This window comes from Amphiprion ocellaris, chromosome 19 (assembly GCF_022539595.1).
Source record: "Amphiprion ocellaris isolate individual 3 ecotype Okinawa chromosome 19, ASM2253959v1, whole genome shotgun sequence".
Taxonomy (NCBI): Eukaryota; Metazoa; Chordata; class Actinopteri; family Pomacentridae; genus Amphiprion; species Amphiprion ocellaris.
The window spans coordinates 21,807,728-21,827,270 of NC_072784.1; the positions used below are offsets into that span (position 1 = coordinate 21,807,728).

Below are 19,543 nucleotides of genomic sequence, written 5' to 3' on the forward strand. Positions count from 1 at the left end.
AATCTGGAAGCAATTACTTTTCCTCTAATTATATTTTCTGTTGTAAAATAGTAGTAGGTTCACTTGATACTGATGGGAAAGCAGATGGAAGGCCTAACTTATTAAAATACATCAGCAAATACAAAGCGGATGTCTCTTATATTCAGGTCTAACATGCTAACCTCTAAGGCATGATCCCGCATGACTGTCTCGTAGTTGGTTTAAATTAGAGCCAGTAGGAACAGAGCTCTTCCTAATTTAGAGTCATGCTATATCATCACTGGGGACAGAGTTTCCCAGGGCCACAGGGAAGCCCTTCTTAGCAGTCGAACAACTGCCGCTGAAGGCTACTCTGAGATGTTATAGAGGGAACCATTAAGTCTATATTACATTAAAGTTTTATTTGATTCTCTGTATAGCTTGGTTGTGGCAGTGCCTTAAAAACGAGAATTCATTCTTGTTTTCTGTTGCTGGATTAGTTGTAGCAGTAGTGACAGAAACTCAGTTGAGTTTCGGTGATTTATAGACATGTACAGCGTTGCAAAATGGATTAACATCTTTTCTAACCATTTTATCTAAAATGAAACAGAGCTTTAAAGTGAACTGCCTGCATGTGTTGTCACATTCTGCCCACAGATCTATCTTCAGACATTAATGAATTACTGCCAGCGCCTGACATTTACTGTTTTTGCTTGTTTTTTTTGTTTTTTTTTAATGTCATCTAAATGTTTTTCTGGAATTATGTCCAGCTAGTCTAGTTACTTGCAGAAATAAGAAAAATGCATCATCAAACAAGACAAACCTAATCATGAAAACATATTTTTAAAAAACTTTTGGCCAGTCACATAATGGCCAGCATGCAGTGTTCCAGTGCTCACTGTTACTCTGTTTCTATTCTTCCTGTCCTGCTGAAAACATTTGAGAAAGCTGTGGCAGTACTTCTGTTTAAACACCTAGAGGCAAATCAACTCCTTTATTTACACCAATTTGGTTTTAGACCAAAATATTCAACAGAAACTACAGTTAGTTCTTTCGCTAAATATATGATTTGCTCCTTCGACTGGGTTTATGTTGTGAATTCAGGGTTTCTTGAGCAGAAAAGGGCATCTGACACTGTTATTCTACACATACAATAAATGTAAATATTTTAACCATGTGGTTATATAGCATGAATGTTTTTTTTTTTAAGTCTTTGGCTAAAGGCCTCAGCTGACAAAAGCTAGTTTTAACTACTGTACTAATCTATACATCAGATTTAAAGGAGCTATTAAAGATCAGTTCAAGGGTTTTCACAAAGGATTGATTGTGTGAAGTCAAAGAGCCAAGAGTGATTTCAGGTTCTTTACAGTAATCTTAGATACAAAGCTCAAATTTGATTAACGTGAAGACGATTTCAAAAAAACAGTAATTGTTTTAAATGAATCATGCGCTACATTCCCACCCAGGCAGTCCTGTTATTTATGTACTCTGATGATTCTCCCCCATTTTTCATTTTGTATGACAGCATTGACTCAAGCATCATCATCAACAAGCAGACACCTTACATCCTGATACTATCAGGCTCATCTGGAAGTACAAAACACCTGTCTGTGGCTACACAGCCATGTCTGGAAAGGATATAATCTACTTAGCTTTGGGAACTTCATACATTTTAGTTTTTTTTATTAGTCTTCAACTGCATCAACAGTTTAACCTCAGTGCCTTTATCTTATCACGTATATCCACAGGTGAGACAGTGACGGAGTAACTCGGAGCTGATGAATGGCAACTTTAAAATAGCACATTGTAGATCTAAATTTGGACTGTCAGCTCCCTCCATAAAGCGCTGTCACCTCTGAAACACATTACTGACTGAAGACGTACTACTTAGAGATTTAAAATCCTGTACAGCAAAGATTAGGAGTTTTATGTAAAATGTCAACTGGGGGAGAAGAGCTGAAAATTAGCATTAGCTTTAAACTTTCTGTGCAGCATGTCAGCTTCACGCACTTTGTTGAAGTCATGTTGACCTGCATTGTCCTTTTCAATTAAAAACTGGAAAAAATGGAAATGAAAAATGGATCATTTGCACAATTACTATATGCTCTACAGTGCACATGATTTGGCTCCAACATAAACTTTGAATTACCATCTACAACATGCCTCTGAGATGGTAAATTGCCAACATCAAAACAGTGCTGTTAAGTAACCTTTTATTTTATTTCTTTTCTTCAGCTATCTGTAGGACTGTTCAGGATTTCTCATCTGCATTCCATTATGTAAAGGTCAACCATAGTGTTTCTGCAGCCCTTATTCCAATCGTGCCATGGCACGGACATTATCCCTGACAAGATGATTGCTCTGTCAGCTTAAGGCTCCCTTTGATTATATGTGTTTTCATTCAGCGGCGTGCGTGCTGACTGGTTTTGGCGGGATGCGGAAGAATGAAAGGTGCTGCTACGGAGTAATTAATCTTTTTGCCTTGCTGCAGTCATCAGTGTGAGGTGCTGTGCCCAGTGACTATTAAAAACAACAGGAGCACGCTAGAGACAGTGATGAAAGCAGCAGCAGAGAAAAGGGAACAGAATGATTATTAGGGAGTTGATTTGGCTTCTTTTTTTTCTGTTGCTCCAAATGCAAATGGTGTCACTGAAAAGTGGCTTTCACTACAGTGTTCAATGATCATACATTATTTGCATTTGGAGTCTCATATGGAAATGCCCTTGGAAGGCTGTGATGAAAAAAGCAAAGCTGATTTACTCGACAGACTTTTACGCAGACTGTGTATTTGTACACTTTCATATATAACATAAAAGTCCACCCTTGGATTAGTTGAAGCATGAAAAGTATTTTGTATGGCTGAAATTCACAGTCCTGATCAAATTATACAAATTAACTACAGATGATTACAACAACTGATCACACTGTGCTGCAGTTAAAAGACTAGTATGACATTTTGAGAAATATATATACATTTTTCCCATGCTTGCAGAGTTGCAGCTGGAAGCTGGAAACAGGTTTCTATAAGTGAACATCTTGCCACACACTGTAGATTTGTTCTTGCTTTGGCAGAACATTCAAAAGCAAAGTGTCTCATTCACAACCACAAGCTGTCAACTGAGAAATAGGAGCCACTCACATATTTATTGTAAAACCATGCAAACCTTCTGCTCCTGTTTGTGTTTTTAACATTTTCACTCATCAGTGTTTGGATGTCCTTTCTGACTTTGAGTCGCAACAGGGATAATTAATCAATTAGAGGTTTGAGAGGCTTTTTGTCCTCCGCTGGCTGGGATTAATGGGCTCATTCATGTAATGGCCAGGCAATGTTTTCAGCAGAGGCTGTGAGGCTGTGTTAGACGCTGCATACAGACTGAATCATGGTGAGATCGCATCCGGGTTGCAGCGTTTAAATCACCTTGTTAGACAGTGAGTCGGTAGTAATCATGTTCCACTGGCTGTACCTGATAAGCACCAGCAGTATTCCAATTGTGAGCCTGTCATATCTCACGAGTGTCATTTCTCTGGATCATTTACCCGTTCTGTTCTGTCCTCTGGGATTTTTTTCATCCAAGAACCGTAGGACGCAAAATGCAAGTATAACCTCGGTGATGAGAGAGGCTGATATGCAGGCAGTGAAGGCAATCATATTTGTCCGCCATTCCAGACACTCCTGTATCTGAATGACTGTCATCAAGAGCATGCGGTGGGAAACATGTACACATTCCTTCACCTTTTTTGGCCACGTCTGGCTGGTGCACAACACAAAGTGCCCTTCATTAGTTATACTATTGACACCAAACACGAGACACTGGTGCCCAGTTTTAAACCAAACACAGCTATGAATCAGTCTACTTACATCAGTTACTGTATTCCACGATAGTTGTAAGTGGAGGAAGATCATTATTTAATCATGAGGAAAAACAAAACCCTTGTGAATGAATTAATCAAAGAAGTTGAAATTGAGAGAGAATAAACTAAGTAGAAGTACTAATAAATACATTTGAAGTTATGTCAGAAAAATTTATTGAAAAGAACATGTCCTACTGAAAACTACTTCATCTCGTGACAGGAAGATTAGTCATGTTTCCTAAAATAGAAATAGGTTGATGGTTAATTTAGTATTTTTCACTTGTGAAATGTAATTTAGTAGAAGTTTAAAGTGTATCTCTTTTTTTTTGTTAGCACACATGGAATAAACATCTAGCAGAAAAAAAACACAATATGATATGATATGGTGCGATACACTTTTATTTATCCCACAGTGTGGAAATCTGCATTATTACAACAGCAAAGGGGATAGTGCAAACATCTATGAAATATCATAAGAAATATCAATGAAAAAAATAACAAATAAACAAAAACTATACATAAGTACCAGTATTAGAGTCGAATCACATACTCTACCTTCATGTCCTGGTTCTGATTCTAATATTTCTTGAGTTAAAAGCCTCTACACGAATATTGACACATGTGTCACCAGCAGGCAGCACAGAAGAGCCAAAAAATGCAGTTCCTTAAATGGCCACTTGAGGCTGGCTCCAAAAGTGACTCAATCCCCATAGACCCCAATGCTAAGGTGCCCAACTTTACAGAAGAAATATACAAGTTTTCAGGATTGTACAGAAAACAGTTTTGGTCTCTAAAGTTAATTTCTCCATTCATATCAACTGTATGAGTGTTGAATTTTTATATAACTTAACTGCTTAAATTGTATTAAGGCTGAAATTTCTGCATAATCAAGATCATGGCCACCTTGAGTGATAGGTGGTTGCAATCACAAAGTAGTCCATTGGCCAGAAATACACTCATGAGCCACATCTTTGCTTATTTTTGTATTAGCTTGGGGTGAGGAGGTATCAAACACAGTCAGGATGGTCAGGAGTCATCACACTGTGCGTCAGAACTGCTGTTTAGGAAACCTGCGGATGATGTGAGAGTTCATGCATCTTTAAATGCAGTCAGACATCACCAGTGGGTCAAGTTTATAGCTAATGAGAATGAGATTTAAACTGGATGTTGAATATGTATTTTAAGCACTTTGATCACCACAGAAACTGGGTTTCACTCCTGTGTAATAATGAGGCACTAATGGGTACAACATTTGAATTGGCTGTCACTTGCACATGTCCTGTTGCAGAACAGTGTGTGACTCACCTTTTGACCTGACATATTTTTGGCAGAAAATATTCTTTCCCCTATCAATGACACACGGATCTGCTAATGAGTCACATCCGCCTCCCTCAGGATTGTGTCTTTATCAGGGGCCAAAGTGCGAACAAAACAATATTCCACTAACTCTGTTCTTCCGCTATTTAATAGATTGGCCATATTAGGTTTGTAATGACGAGCTTGAAGACAACAAGCTGCTCCAATGTGCGTCCAAAAGAGTGCTTTAGCTATAATGTCAGGTGTTATTTCCATCATCTGAAATATGTATTTGTGTGAATCTGCGGTTTATTTTAAATCAAGTCAATTTGGCAACGGGGTAAAACATAGAAAGAAAGGAAATGAAAGCAATTGTCTTATAATGTGGCCACAAAACAATATTCGACCGTTCTTATGTGTTAATGGATAAAGAACTGTCCCCAGGCACATTCATGCAAAACATAAAACCTAGTTAGAGGCAGGCAGAGGCTGGGTAAAGTGACTTTATTTTAGAAATCTATTTGGAGTAAATGTCAGGCCAGTTTAGCACAAACAAGGTTTAAGTGAAGGGGAACACTGTTGTGTTTATTTTCATTTAACTCATAGTGTGTCACACAAAGATGCATTAGCCTTTTCAGCTAGCCAGAGACACGTTACTATAAAAATAAAAGATGTTTGAATGTATTTTAATCTTAAAGTGTGTCTGGAGGAAATGTTACAGACATTTGTTTTAGTAGTCTGTGGTGAATGCTCCATTCAGTGGAACAGTGTTGCTGTAAATAAGAAGAAAAGTGAACACCCTATTCCTTATCATTTGTAAGAAACAGTACAGTATTTTACAGTCACATCTAGTCTGATTGAATTGTAATTTTACAGTCCAACAAGTCGTACTGTACACCATACATGTCAAAAGATGTAACCCTGTTTTAGACACACATTTGTGCATATATAATAATAAAATAATATTGTTGTTTCTAAGTTCAGTAAACATGACTAATGATAGTGTCAGCCTTGTTACATAGGTACTTCTCAGTCCTACACAAGCTACCAATAAAGTACCTTGTTTTACATCATATAGACCAATTCTCTATAAATTGTACATACTTCACATTACTAACAGAGATTTTCCAAAGCATACTTTGAGTTGTAAATTAGTGACAGTGCTTTTACCAAGATGGCCATTGTCTGAATTTGAGCCATAGTATTACTCCATTGTCCATTATTTAGCTGCCAGTCGCTGTTATTGTTGCAGCTGAAATGCTGACTTGAAGGGAAGCATTTTCAATACAGTATTTCAAGTGGTACATCCAGATGTGATTAAAAACTGAGATTTAGTATAAAAATTATAATGCAAATTTTAGATATTTTTTGCATCTGCGAAGTTGATATTCAACAGCAATCACATTTGGATGCAATCATCTGAAGACTTCTAAAAAAAATACATGCTTTCAAGTTAGGATATGTACATATTCCCTATGATGGAATGTCTTTCAGTATTTGAGTCTGTGTAAGGTGATTTTCATAATACATGCCAATAAAATCAATCTGTCTGGAAGGGAGGAAGCCCATGCAAACAGTTATCCATTCTACAGTGTTCTTTGGGCTCCAAACAATTATTCACAAGAAATGGAAAAGATTTGCCTTTTTAAAAAAATAAAAATAAAAAAAAGATTGAATTAAGCTGACATAGATGACATGTTTAGTCTCAGCTTCCACTACTGACAGGTAATAGTATACGGTGTGACAAACCATAATAGGAAAATCCCCTTTTGCTTTCCTTTTCAATTTCAGAGAAATTGAATATGTCACTATACTAATGTCTTTATCAGAAATTCAATTTTACCAGCCAGAAATATTGTTTGATCACACAGATTTGAAGACAGACTCTGGTGGAGGGAAAATGCGGGTAAGTGATGAAGACGTGTATCCTGCTGTGGAAGAGAACCGCTCTGACCACACTGTCACTGCAGGAACGAAGACCGCCAGAATACACAACGCTCTCTCCAAAGTATTCAGCCTGCAACATGGCAGCATTCAGCGTCAGCCCTTGAGTCACAAGATCCAAGCCCCATCAATTATCAGAAAAGCTCCTGGTTTGACACCAAGTTATTTCAAACCACTTGCTGAATAAGTGGTGATTAAGCAATAAGATTTAAAGTTGTTGGTCAAGTAGGAATATTTCCTCTTCCAGCAGCTGCACTGAATTCAAACACAAAAAAAAATAAAGTTTATACCATACATAGTTTATTCAGTTTTTTTCAGGTAGTTATTGTGCCTTGTAAGTAGAGCTGAGGAAATGTATCTTTGTGAGTTGTAACTTTAATGCGGATCTTTATATAATCGCATCCCCAGAGGAAAAACAAAGAGCAAATAAATAAGCAGATAAACCTAGAGGAGCTGCAGATCTGCATGAGTGAATTTTGCTTTATCACAAAATCCACATGATCTCAAGTGAAATTCAGAACGACAACAACAAAGGACTGTTAGAATTAAGAGTAATTTAGTCCTAAAAAATTCAACCAGTTTAGTTGCAGCTATGCTTCTTTTAAAGGAAAGCCAAAGGTAGCAGGATTCAGTGTTATGGATTTAGACCTAGATGATATCAGCTTGATAAGCAGTAGGATCATCATGTTCCACTAACAGCTTCCAGATGTCCACTGATGATATTAAGCATTGTGATAAATGCAAATCTGCATAGTTGCTCATCATCTTTTTTTTTTTTTTGGTAACTTCTTGCTGCACACGACAAAATGGAGTGAAATTAAAGCAAAAATGAAATCGCTCTGAGGGGGAAAGTCAGCCTTCACAATCTGGATACAACACAACACGTCTCCATTATTGCAGCTGTTGTTATTTCGGCTGTAAGAGTCATGTCTGACCTTTTCTATGGAGGCTGGCTGGCAGAATCACAGTTGGCTGATGTCCTTTGTTGGCACGAGTCCTCAGAAAACAAAAACAACGTATTTTTCTAAACTATTTATTTCTGTTGTCTCAGAGTAATGAGCTGCATTTCTCTCTCCAATGATCTGTTTAACACTGAATTTCCACTGTGAACACAACCTGCCAGGCTATGCTTTCTTTCTTTTTCATCATTATCATTAACAGCTACAGCAGTGAGCAGCAGCCTCTTGTTTTATTCTTCTTCTTCTGGCTACAGATTCTGAAATTAGTGCACTATAGTTTGTTATTAGGCTGAAAGAGCTATGATCTGTTTCACAATTACTTTTTCCAAGACAAAACTGAGAGGCACATAGCTTAACATCGTTTGTTCTTCAGTTTGGACTCAGGTTATGCTCAGATTTGTATACAACTGATGTGCAGCAAATAAAAAAATTGTAATGTCTAAGCAATTTGTTTTGCTTATTAGCTTCTCAACTGCAAGTTCAAATGAGGTTTTTGCTCTACTCAGCCAGTTGCAGGAATCGCTATCAAGCGGATACTTTTGTGACGTCCTCCCAATTGGCATTAGTTCCTGTTTATGTGAAAATCACTGCTCTGGCTGGCTGCAGAGGGCTGCAGGCCAGAGCAGAAAGGGGAGGCATGTAGGCCGAGATCCACAGACAGACCTGAAGAGAAAACCCTGGCTCCCACTCTCCATCCCACAAACATCCCATCGCTCATTCTCTTGACTCTGTCGTCATTCCAAACCAATAAGATCAACGCTGTTACCACCCAGAGAGAAACTGGCAACAAAGTACCTCAAGAGAGGAAGAAAAGCAGCACTGTTGTCAAATGAAAACCTGGGAACTGTAGGATTTGGCTATTTTCCTTTATATTTTTTGGTTTATTACTCTTCTGTCGCACACATTCGGTTCCAAAAGGCTTTGTAAAAGTGGTTTTGAAGCACTTTCAGTTTTCAGTACAACTCGTCAAACTGTACAAACTGGCAGAGACACCGCAGAGAGAGATTATCAGATTAAAATAATCTCCAGCTGCAAAAAAATACTGGGTTGATAAGAAAGGAGTTCATAAAGGAAACTGGACTTTGTTGGGGTCTAGGTGACTGAATTTTCTGTTCTTACTCCAGATATACAGCTCACAATAATAATCTGTGGCTTAAAATACACATACACACAAAAAGAAAATTAATCTTTGACTTCAGACACAAGCAGACAAAAGCAAGCTCATCATTTGTTTCTGGTGACCACTGGTGTTGTCAGTTATAAAGGACAACTATTGCAGGCAGATTTAGTCGGCTTTTGATGGCGTGTTCACTGGCTTGATTTAAAATTACTGGAAGAAGTACAAAACAGATGCATTTGAAGGCTGCATACTGTACATTTTGTGCTAAAAAGAGGGTAAAGCTGCATGATGGTCATGGACAAAATATGGAAATAAAGAAACAGTAACAGAGTTACTTTGAAGAAGTGATATACTGCAAAAGTATGGTAAGGGAAAAGTTAAGATAAGACTTAACTGTGTTGACCTAATTTCACAGGCTTAACTGAACAAGCAAGGTTACTCATATCTTCAGTATGTTTGAGAGTTTTTATTACTATCCAGAGGCATTTTTTCTTTTTTAAATGTGCAGAACATAACTTACAATGTTAGCTTACACTGCAGAATTTTTATGTAACTTGTATTTCCATAAACAACTGCAGCAAGAAATTCATCCGACCTTCAAGCTAACACTGGGCTACTATTGTGAGTTAACCAGATGCAAACATTGTGTTTAACCATTTCTTCACATTTCTGGCTTTAAGCCTTTTTCATTTTTAATTTTGGAGGGGGTAAAAACACCATCCAAACTTTCCATATGTAGTTTCACACTTCTTACTGCTCCACTCAGACCCCTTAAAAACGTGTAGAAAACTCTGAAGCTTGCCTCAACACCATCAAGGTCGGACATTGTTGCTTCATAGTATGAAGAAAGCTGCTGTGATTAATCTTATCAATCATATATAATAGGCAGAATGTGGCATTTGAAGCTGTCAATAGCTAAATGCAGAAAAGAATTGAGGATAGCTAACCTAGGCCCAGAAAAATTGGAGAAAGCTCTGATGGTGCAAGTGATTCCAGAGGTGAACAGTGAGATAACAGGAGGGGGTAATACCAGCTAGAGAAGGAGAGATTCCTGCGGCTGGATGCAGGATGTAACAGGTAGATGCCTTTCATTGCTGTTCAGCAAGATATGAATGTATTCTTTAAATACATATACATGTATTCAAATACATATAGTCAATAGTGATGGCCTGCAGCTGCTTCAAAGTCATCTGCAAAGGTAACCAGCTTAACCATTCGCTGTGCATTTAGTTGGTAATTTTGCGGTTTTAAAAAAGTGCAGTAGGTCACATTACTCCATGTAAAAGCCCACTTCAAATTAAATTAAAGTAACTATGACACACTGGGATGTGTGTCACCCCACTGGCTCTTATCACACATGTCAGAAAATGGAAATGTAAATGCAATTAAATTCATCTTTATTGCATTAGCTTGTTGATGGCTGCATGCTGGTAGTGTGGAGGTATGGGTTTACTGAACCAGCGCTGAGGTGAAACTTATACAATTACACCCTGCTTTAACATGCTGATGAATCTTTTAACTAACTCTGTGATCCAGAAAGTTTTAAACAGCAATATTCTCAAGTTACCCCGCAGTATGATAATGAATGAACAGTTCTAGAAGGATGAGGTCAGGTGTTTTCCTTTAAATGCTACAGACGAGGGCAGCTTTCTCAGGAGACCCTCATTAAAAGTTAACTTAGAATGAAATTACAAGATTTATTCATCTGGACCAAAGGCAGTAGGTTCACTGTTCTAATTCAATTTCTGAAATCAATCGCTAGACATTTTAAAATATCAAAGTGAAACCATAAAAACTATAAAAGCTTCACTTTGTGTAGTAGATTATGTTTTTGCTCTTTTAATTCAATTACACTTTCAATTCTATTTTAGTACTGACTTTTCATTAAAAATCCAATATATTATCAGTATTTATAACAGTGGAAAGCATTTTCAGTTCATTAAATCATCAGCACACTCTTTAGTCTTATGTTATCACAGACCATATTATTCGGTGTGAGAGAGAAACGTCCTTCATTTTCAGACTATCTCAGATAAGTGATGGATAAATTTTTTTTAAAAAGCATGTTTGTTCGTTTATATACTGCGCATCCTGTTACATCAAATCAAAGCCAGAAATGATTTGTCCGTGTGTTGAGATTTGAACCTGTAACATTTGGTACAACAATTAACCTCTGTTTAAAATCTCAGATTTTGTCTTTGTTGTCAGGACCATTCTAAGATGTTCATTCTGCCAGTTCTTCAGCTCAAAATCAGAATTTTTTTTTTCTTCTCTTTTCCGGAAAGAAAGATATACAGAGAGGAAGAAAGGGGAACTGGTTTGTATTTTCTGTCTGTGTGCGTCATTAACATCAAGTAACCACATCCCCGATGGATGTTATCAGGCACAGCGGTCAGTCTGTAGTCGATCAGTCTGCAAGCAAAAATCTGCCTCTGTTTCACTGCAAAGCAAATCAGGACATACACTAAAAAAAGAGTCAGACCCAAATGTACTGTTCTTATACAGTGCATTATCTGTCATTACTAAGTGCTGTCATCATGCGGCTCTTTCTGTAAGCGCCATGACAACCAGAGATGATAACTGTGTCACCATCAGACAATGGCTTTCTCCAACGGAGTTATGCAACCCGTCCCGGAAGACAGTCCCACTGCAACCGACAAAGTCATATTATCTGTCAAAAGAGTTGACTCAGATGTATTCCTGCCCAGACACATGACTCGTGGTGATATCTGACATTTAGCAGCATGGACAACATCAACAAAGACTTGCTGTCTTTTTTTTCTTCACTTTTGCATTACAGAAAGAACATCAAACATAAAACTGTCATGACTTTGCCCCAGAAGACAATTATCATCACTCAAACACTGACACTGATATAGACAGTTAGTAAACCATGAGACATGGAAAAAATATCAGGATGTCTTTTAAAGCTGAGCATGATGGATTGTACATCTCTAAGGTAATATTTATGAAAAAGTAATACCTGGAGCAATATTAAATAACAAGAAGCCACAAACCCACATACAGCTGCTGCACCAAGACACAAAGCTCTTTTCTCAGCGTTTCAGGGATCAAATAATTGTATCTTGTGAATCCACAAACCTTCTGGTTAAAAAGACCAGAAGACTGCTGATTGTCCTCGTGAAAGCTAAGTCATATTGTATTCAAGCGCTGGAAGCCTTTGTTCAGTTAATTACCAGCTGAACCAGTCAGGTTTTGTATAAAAGAGCCTGGCAGGGTGTCTAGTGTCTGCAACCACAGCTCAGTTCACATTGAGGTTGTAAAGAGACAAACAATTCACAAGGTAGCAGCTACAAAGCACATAGAGGGAGATTGATTTCTTAATTAGATTTGTCTTGTTGTCTTTGCAGTAAAGTACAGACTTTTTTTTCCCTTGGCAGGTTTCAGAAAAGGATATAAAACTATATAAATCACACTCTCAGCTTAGAGACAGAAAACGTAAACAAAAGTATGGCTTTCTCCACACATCAGTTTAACAACAGAAAAACATACAAATTCTGCATCATTACAAACACACATTACATATAAGCATTAGCTCACTATTTTTCAGTCGAACACTGTCCCCCAGAGGGCAGCGGAGGCCTTTTATTAGGAAGTCCAACAGCCCGGTTCAGGCATGATTTGTGACAAATTCATTTAAAACATATTTCTTCTTGTAAAAGAGCAGTAGTTAGTGAAGTTTATTTGCATTCTTGTATAATCCTTAGGTCATATATATAGTTGTTCGGTTAGCTCATGACAGGTAAAGCTCCACAAGGGTGAAAATGAATAATTGATGTCATCCTTGTTTGTAATGTTGTGATAGACATGAGAAAAAAAAACATGTATCACAGTTTATTTCCTTCGGATGCCTTATTTGAAGCTTTAGACATTTATGCATGAGTCATTTTTTTGTGACAAATGAAGAAAATGAAGCATAAAAAATGATTTCCTTAGACATATGGGGGTATGTCTGTTCACTCCCAAGCTTGGTTTGTTAGATTACCATCATGATTAAGCTGATCAAGATCAATGAAAGTGCGATGTCTAGCCTCAGCTACCTTGAAGGACGGCTTTCCTCTCTCAGGTGACGACCACCTCGCCAAAATGTTGCTTCAGCTGCTCGAGGAACATGAAGGTGAAGACTGTGTGAGGGATGAGGCGGATAGCTGCAGGAACAAGACCCTGGACACAAATCATGGCATTATTTCAGGAGAGGTTAAAAATACAGCAGTAAAGTATAAACAGTGACGTCTTGACTGGAAAAAGCGACGTGAAACATTATGTCTTTGTGTGAATAACAGAGAAGGGGACATCCACCTTGTAGAATGCCTTCGGGCCCAGCTTTGCTGTTTCCGTTAAACAGTGAAACACACTCTGCAGCAAAGAGACAAGAAAACACAAGAGACATGCTAGGCTGTGTAATTCTCCCTACAATCAATGAATAAAACATACATGTCAGAATGATAAGAGATTCGTTATGTAACTTAATCTCATACCCATCAAAATACAAAACCAGGTCTTATGCAAAACACTCACCCTATATTCCACTTTTGAGTTCATTAATCTTGTTTTAACAACATCGAGCGGTTGGCACAGGATCGTCGCACAGCCACCCTGAGCAGTGAAGAAGGAAAAGAAGCTTTTGTCAGAAAATACTGTGATGTTTTTTTTTAACACAGAGACAGACATGAGTCACTTACTGCAATCACACTGGCCAGGAAGTGAGTGAGGATGTTGTCAGTAAGGTAACCAGTAGCCAGAACCAGCTGTTTAGACTGGTCATAACAGGACAGCTGCAGGGACAAAATACACACAAACTCTCTAACTTCTGTTTCTGTTTCACTATATATTGAACTGTAAGTCAATAGGAATGTGTAAGGGCTTTTGAAATATGCGATAACCTCAAAATAGGCTTAAAAAATCTGTATAATAATCTAATTAAAGCACTTTTTCCATAAGCAACCTATGTAAAGTGAATAAGAAAATTGAAAGAACACTGTTTTTGGCACAAGTTTCTTGGAAGGCTGAATTTTCGGGGGCAGAATAATCAGCCTAGAAAGATATGAGACTACTGCATAACAATATTCTATCTCCTTTACAGTTTCCCATCCACCTGAACCACTTTAACCCTTTTTTTCTCAAATTTGTTGCTTCTGCCATTAATGCTCTCTGATTTTGTAGGACAGAACAGGACTTTACCTGTCCAACAGAGACAAGTGCGCCTCTAGTAGAAGCCATTGTAGCACCGGAGAACAGTTTCCTTATCCCCTCTGTAATTTTAGAATGGAGAACATTGTAAGGGAAGACATGAGGAACATGAAAAAGCTTTGTGTGTTAAAACTTTCAGGTTTTAAATGGCACAAAAATGCTTCTGTTTAAAACGTTTTGTGGAAATTACTGTCATAATTGAATTTATCACACAATGTTGTTGTTGTGCAAGGTGTCCCTAAAGTCTGGTAACATAGGAAATCTCATTAATTACATATTTTTTGCCTCCACAGATTAAATATGGCTTTGTCGAAAGAAGAATGAGTTGAACTGGTACTTCTCAGTGGACGTGAAGGATAGATATATGGAAAGACAGGGTTAGCTTGAATTTTAGCCATGACCAACTCTTTAGTTTCGGCTGATACATTTGGTTGTCCAGAATGGGGTTTGTCCATGACACTGCCCATTTCTTTAAACTTTTTAACCACCTTCACCACCATGGAAAAGCCAAATGGAATCCTCCTTGGATGACGTGCATTAAATTCATCTGCTATCTATCCATACATCCAGGAATCAACTTTAGATTTAATAACAAGCAATTCAAAGAAGGTTTTCATGCATCTTACCCTCCTTCCAGACACGTAACAGCCCATCAAACACATGAGCATAACTGGAAGAAGAAATGGAGTTATTTGTATGAAAAGAACTGTAATTATCTGTAATTATGATATTATGATATATTTTCACTTGTACTTACTTTCTTCTGAGCTTGACCGGCAACTTCACATCATTCTGCATTCTGCATAGATAAGACATGGAAAGATTTCAAAGCTTGTTCGCTGCCTGTATAAGTACCTCACTGTTATTGTCTTGTTTCTGCATTCAGTGTTACTCAGTCACCTGCATAGAAATAACCACATACGCATAAAATAGTCAGTAAAATCTAAATCTAACCCTTAGCAATCTCTAAATGTCACACTGGAGTACAAGGTGGTCTCAAAATTTAGGACATAAAAATAAAACAAAGGAAAATGGTTATGTCACATTTCTTGATTTATTTATTGACTTACTGCTGACAAACAGCAGAGAGAAGAAACAGCAAAACAGACAGACGCAGGCTTTCCACGACAACGTGCTGTGTGAACCCCAGCAGCACTAACAATACATTGCACAGTGTAGGTAAAAAGTGAGTACACGCAATACTTTGTATGTCCCCCCTGTAGTTTTGATAACAGACTCAATCTTCCTCAGCCTGAAAGGTATGAGATTTCTCTAGAAATGTTCTGTCATTCTTCAGACATAGTATTTTGATATATCCTCAGCTATTCATGATAAACATCTTGTGCGGTCATGCAGACTAATACCATCAGCCTCACTGTCAGGACCATGCATTCACAGTGGTAGTCCCGTCTAAATGCTGCAGACCCCATTTGAACCAAAAAATAATAATTTTGGTCTCAAGAATGTGCTTACAATATTCATCAGCCTTCTTTTCATGTTATTTAACAAAGTTTAATCTTGCAATTTAGTGAGCAAGCAATGTTTAAGCGAGGCAACATCCTTTATTCTGCATGAGATATCACAGATCCTCCAGTTTCCAATGATAACCACTGAAAAAGTACAGCAATTTCTACTTTGAGGTCTGTATGTTCAATACAATCTTTCTAAAGATTTATTTTTTAGTTGTTCAAAAGTGAAAATATTCTACTTATCAACTTAGAAATGATGCAATTACTGAGAGGTGATACAATCTGACATCATTTGATATTAAAGTGATTTTGCACAGAGGTTTAATCACTTCTGCTGTATGCTATGAAATACAATTGAGACTGCAAGCTGTGACTTCTACAAACTAAAACATGTTGTGTTCTACAACTCACAAATGTCTCTTTTATAATAAAAATCATTGTATCCACTAAAACTTACCTGACATTCACCAGATCAGCTGGGGTCCCAATGAAACCACCTGCAAACCCTGTTGAAGAAAACAAATCACATCGTAAAACCAGAAAAGCACTCCGAGAGCGCAGTACTTCACCAAGACTATTCATTCCTTCACGGCAAATATAAAATGTGGCCATTTAATATAAATGTGCCCACAAACAAAATGACCTTGCGCTGAGCACAGGCGTGTGTTATGCATGTGTACGTTATGTACGGATACCAAATCACATGACGTAAGTATGTAGCGGGCGGCGGGAATTGATGGGACTTGGAAACACTCCCACAATTTAATCAACTGTTCCTTGTATCATTTCTGATGGATAAGTACCTGTAAGTCCGCTGTGGTCGATTTGGAGTAGGATCGCAATCGTGTGATGGTCAGCGGGCAGCTGACGTAGTGTTCACTTGTTGTCATAGTTACAGTGACAACGTGCTGCTATCTATCAATGATACAGAAATCTTTAACAAATCCTTGGATCCAGATTATGAGCTGCATCACTGCCAAAATCTAATTCCTTGGTCCTTGTGTCATTTCTGAGCTGGTGATTTATGGTGCCATAGTGTGTTCCAAATCTACTTTTATGCAGACAGAGGGAGTTGTAAGTAATCAAGAAAAGTTGGGACACCTGCAGGATTTGGTAGCACCAACTTTCAAGGCTTGATCAACCTCCATTGCTGCAGAACAATTTTAAGTTGTTAACCCATTTCTTGTTCCCTGAAAAATGCCTTTTTCTAGAATTCTGAAATGTACATTTTTCATCTTTGGGTAACTCTACCTTGTTTTAATCTCTGGCAGTTCAATATGCTTATCTTTGTATCTTTGTATCATTTCAAACTACTCATTAGATTTGACCTACTTGAATTAATTTTTTTTTTTTAATAAAAAATTGGGGTGTTCTAAAACTTTTGACCAGTAGTGTATATTATTAATTATTTTTTTCTCATCATTTGATCTAAAATATTATGCTAAACTGACAAATATATGGTGACACTAGTGACATGTAATGTAATGTAATATTTTTTATTTAGGTTTGCTTAAGACTTTCATGCTACTCTATTTAAAATTTAGATATTACTATTCATTAGCTGACATTGACATTACAATTAAAAAAATAGTGTTTTCACATTGAATGAATAGGTTTGCAATACACTGGATTTTGTTAATATAATAGTTAATATTGAGTAACTTGATAATTATAAGTCCAACCATCCATCCATTATTTATACAGTGTTTAATCCTCATTAGGATGGGGGGGTGCTGGAGTCTATCCCAGCTGACTTAGGGTGAAGGCAGTGAACACCCTGGACAGGTCACCAGTCTATCACAGGGCTACATATAGAGACAAACATTCATACTCGCATTCACACCTATGGGAAATGTAGAATCACCAATTGACCTCAGCATGTTTTTGGACCGTGGGAGGAAGCTGGAGTACCCAGAGAAAACCTATGCATGCACAGGGAGAACATGCAAACTCCAAGCAGAAAGATCTCATACCCAGAATTTCTATGCTGTATGAAAACAGCATATTTCATTGTATGCTTAAAACAGTTTTGTTGAACTGACACAAATTTACTTCAAGATGAGGATCATGTGGCACATTTAATTTATGCGTGTAATCAAACTTTCCTATTTCTGTACTGGACTAAACAAAATCTTTTGAGCCAAAGCTGTTTTAATTTTAAGTAGAGTGAGAGATTTGGGATTGACTGTGCAGATGTGTTACACCACATACCTCCAAAGGCCCCCAGCAGAACTTTCTGGTAAAACGGCATGAGACCTTTATTTTTTCTGTTCACCTTGTCTCTGACAGTCTCATAAATGCCAAACCTTGACAAAGAATAAGTCATCTGGGGGAAAGTAAGATAACAATTACTTTACTTGAAAAGATGCAGCATGTACAGTGATGAAATGTTTAAATGTGGGTGTAGCTTTCCAACCTGCCGGCAGAGAGAAGCACTGAGGCCACTGTAGAGAGCCAGATAACCTTCTCTCCTCACTACGTTAACGGTCATCCCGATCATCCTCACCCTCACCTCCTGCTGTGTTTGTAAGTGCACCTGGAAATGTCCACATGGAAGCAGCAGAGAGAGTCAAGCAGCACATTTTTAGTGGCAGCAGCTGCTACTTGCACAAGTGGCAGTCAACAAAGAAAAGTGAGTTCCTTCTTAAAAAGTATGCATCAAGCAAATAAAATGGGTTCAATAATGAATCTTAAATTATACCTCACAACTTAAGGTGTAATACCGACTGAGTGATAATACCTGTTCTTAATATCTCCATGAACATTCAGTCAGCACGCTGAATTAAAGAAAATCAATTCAATATAGCTGCAGGAAATGCAAAACTGAACATTTAGCATGAAAAGGTTAGGTTTCTATCATTTGATGCGTTTTAAAGCATCCAAATAAACCTAATGACTGTCACAATCAACGGCATTGAAGCACATTATTGCCTTTTAACGTGTGAGCTTGGAAATTGAGTAAGCTAAATCATTCCAAAGCAAGCTATTCAAAATGTTATGATCATCAGGTAAAGAAGAAAAGGAAGATAAGATAATAAATCTTCAAAGAATATCATTTTATTAACATTTTCACACTACCGTCAAGAGGCACATGTAAAGAACACCCCTGACACATCAATAAGGCCTACCTGGATTAATTACTTAATGGAAAACCATGTTAAAGTAGTGATTAATTAAAAATCAGTGAGCTTTATTTTTTACCTTGATTAAATCCAGTGGGTGTGTTAAGCAGGCAGCTGCACTGGAAGATAGTCCACCAAAATACCAACGAGAAATGCGATTTTCCGTCATGTTGTCAGTGAGACAAATTCCAAAAGAAACAGGCAAAGTGTTGGCTTCTCAGACGCTGCTGGGCCAGCTTTGTCTAAGATTGCTCTTTTCATCATTTTCTCTCAGTGCTGCTGGTAAAAGGTGGCTGCAGTTGATATTAAATGCACAGTCAGTGCAAGCGGTCTTCATGTAAATCAGCATTTTGCTTTCTTTTTAAGAGCTTGACATTTTGAAAAACCATATGGCTGAGCTTGTCCAGTCAAGTAAGTATACAGTGCCTTCGCACTTACTCCAAGTTTCTGTGCCAAGAAAAGGGTGCAGCTGGTTTGTGGGAGGAAGTGTACGTGACTAATATAAAAATAGTAAGTCAGCTTGACTGCTGCTATAGTTTTGTAAATGCGGAATGTGGGCATCCCAGGACAACACAACCCAGAGGTCATAAAGTTGAAGCAAATATTTGTCAA

General features: G+C 37.7%; 1 protein-coding gene across 1 annotated transcript; it reads right to left on the reverse strand.

Annotated features, from left to right (window-relative positions):
* Positions 1–12,601: 12,601 nt before the first annotated feature.
* Positions 12,602–19,408, reverse strand: slc25a10a (solute carrier family 25 member 10a). Its single transcript, XM_023277935.3, has 11 exons — positions 19,011–19,408; positions 18,226–18,345; positions 18,021–18,135; positions 16,267–16,315; positions 15,098–15,139; positions 14,967–15,010; positions 14,332–14,402; positions 13,833–13,925; positions 13,669–13,746; positions 13,450–13,506; positions 12,602–13,314 (listed from the first exon to the last, which is right to left on the reverse strand). Exons 1-11 carry the CDS (start codon positions 19,098–19,100, stop codon positions 13,213–13,215), a joined length of 861 nt encoding a protein of 286 aa, XP_023133703.1. The 5' UTR covers positions 19,101–19,408; the 3' UTR covers positions 12,602–13,212.
* Positions 19,409–19,543: the final 135 nt, after the last annotated feature.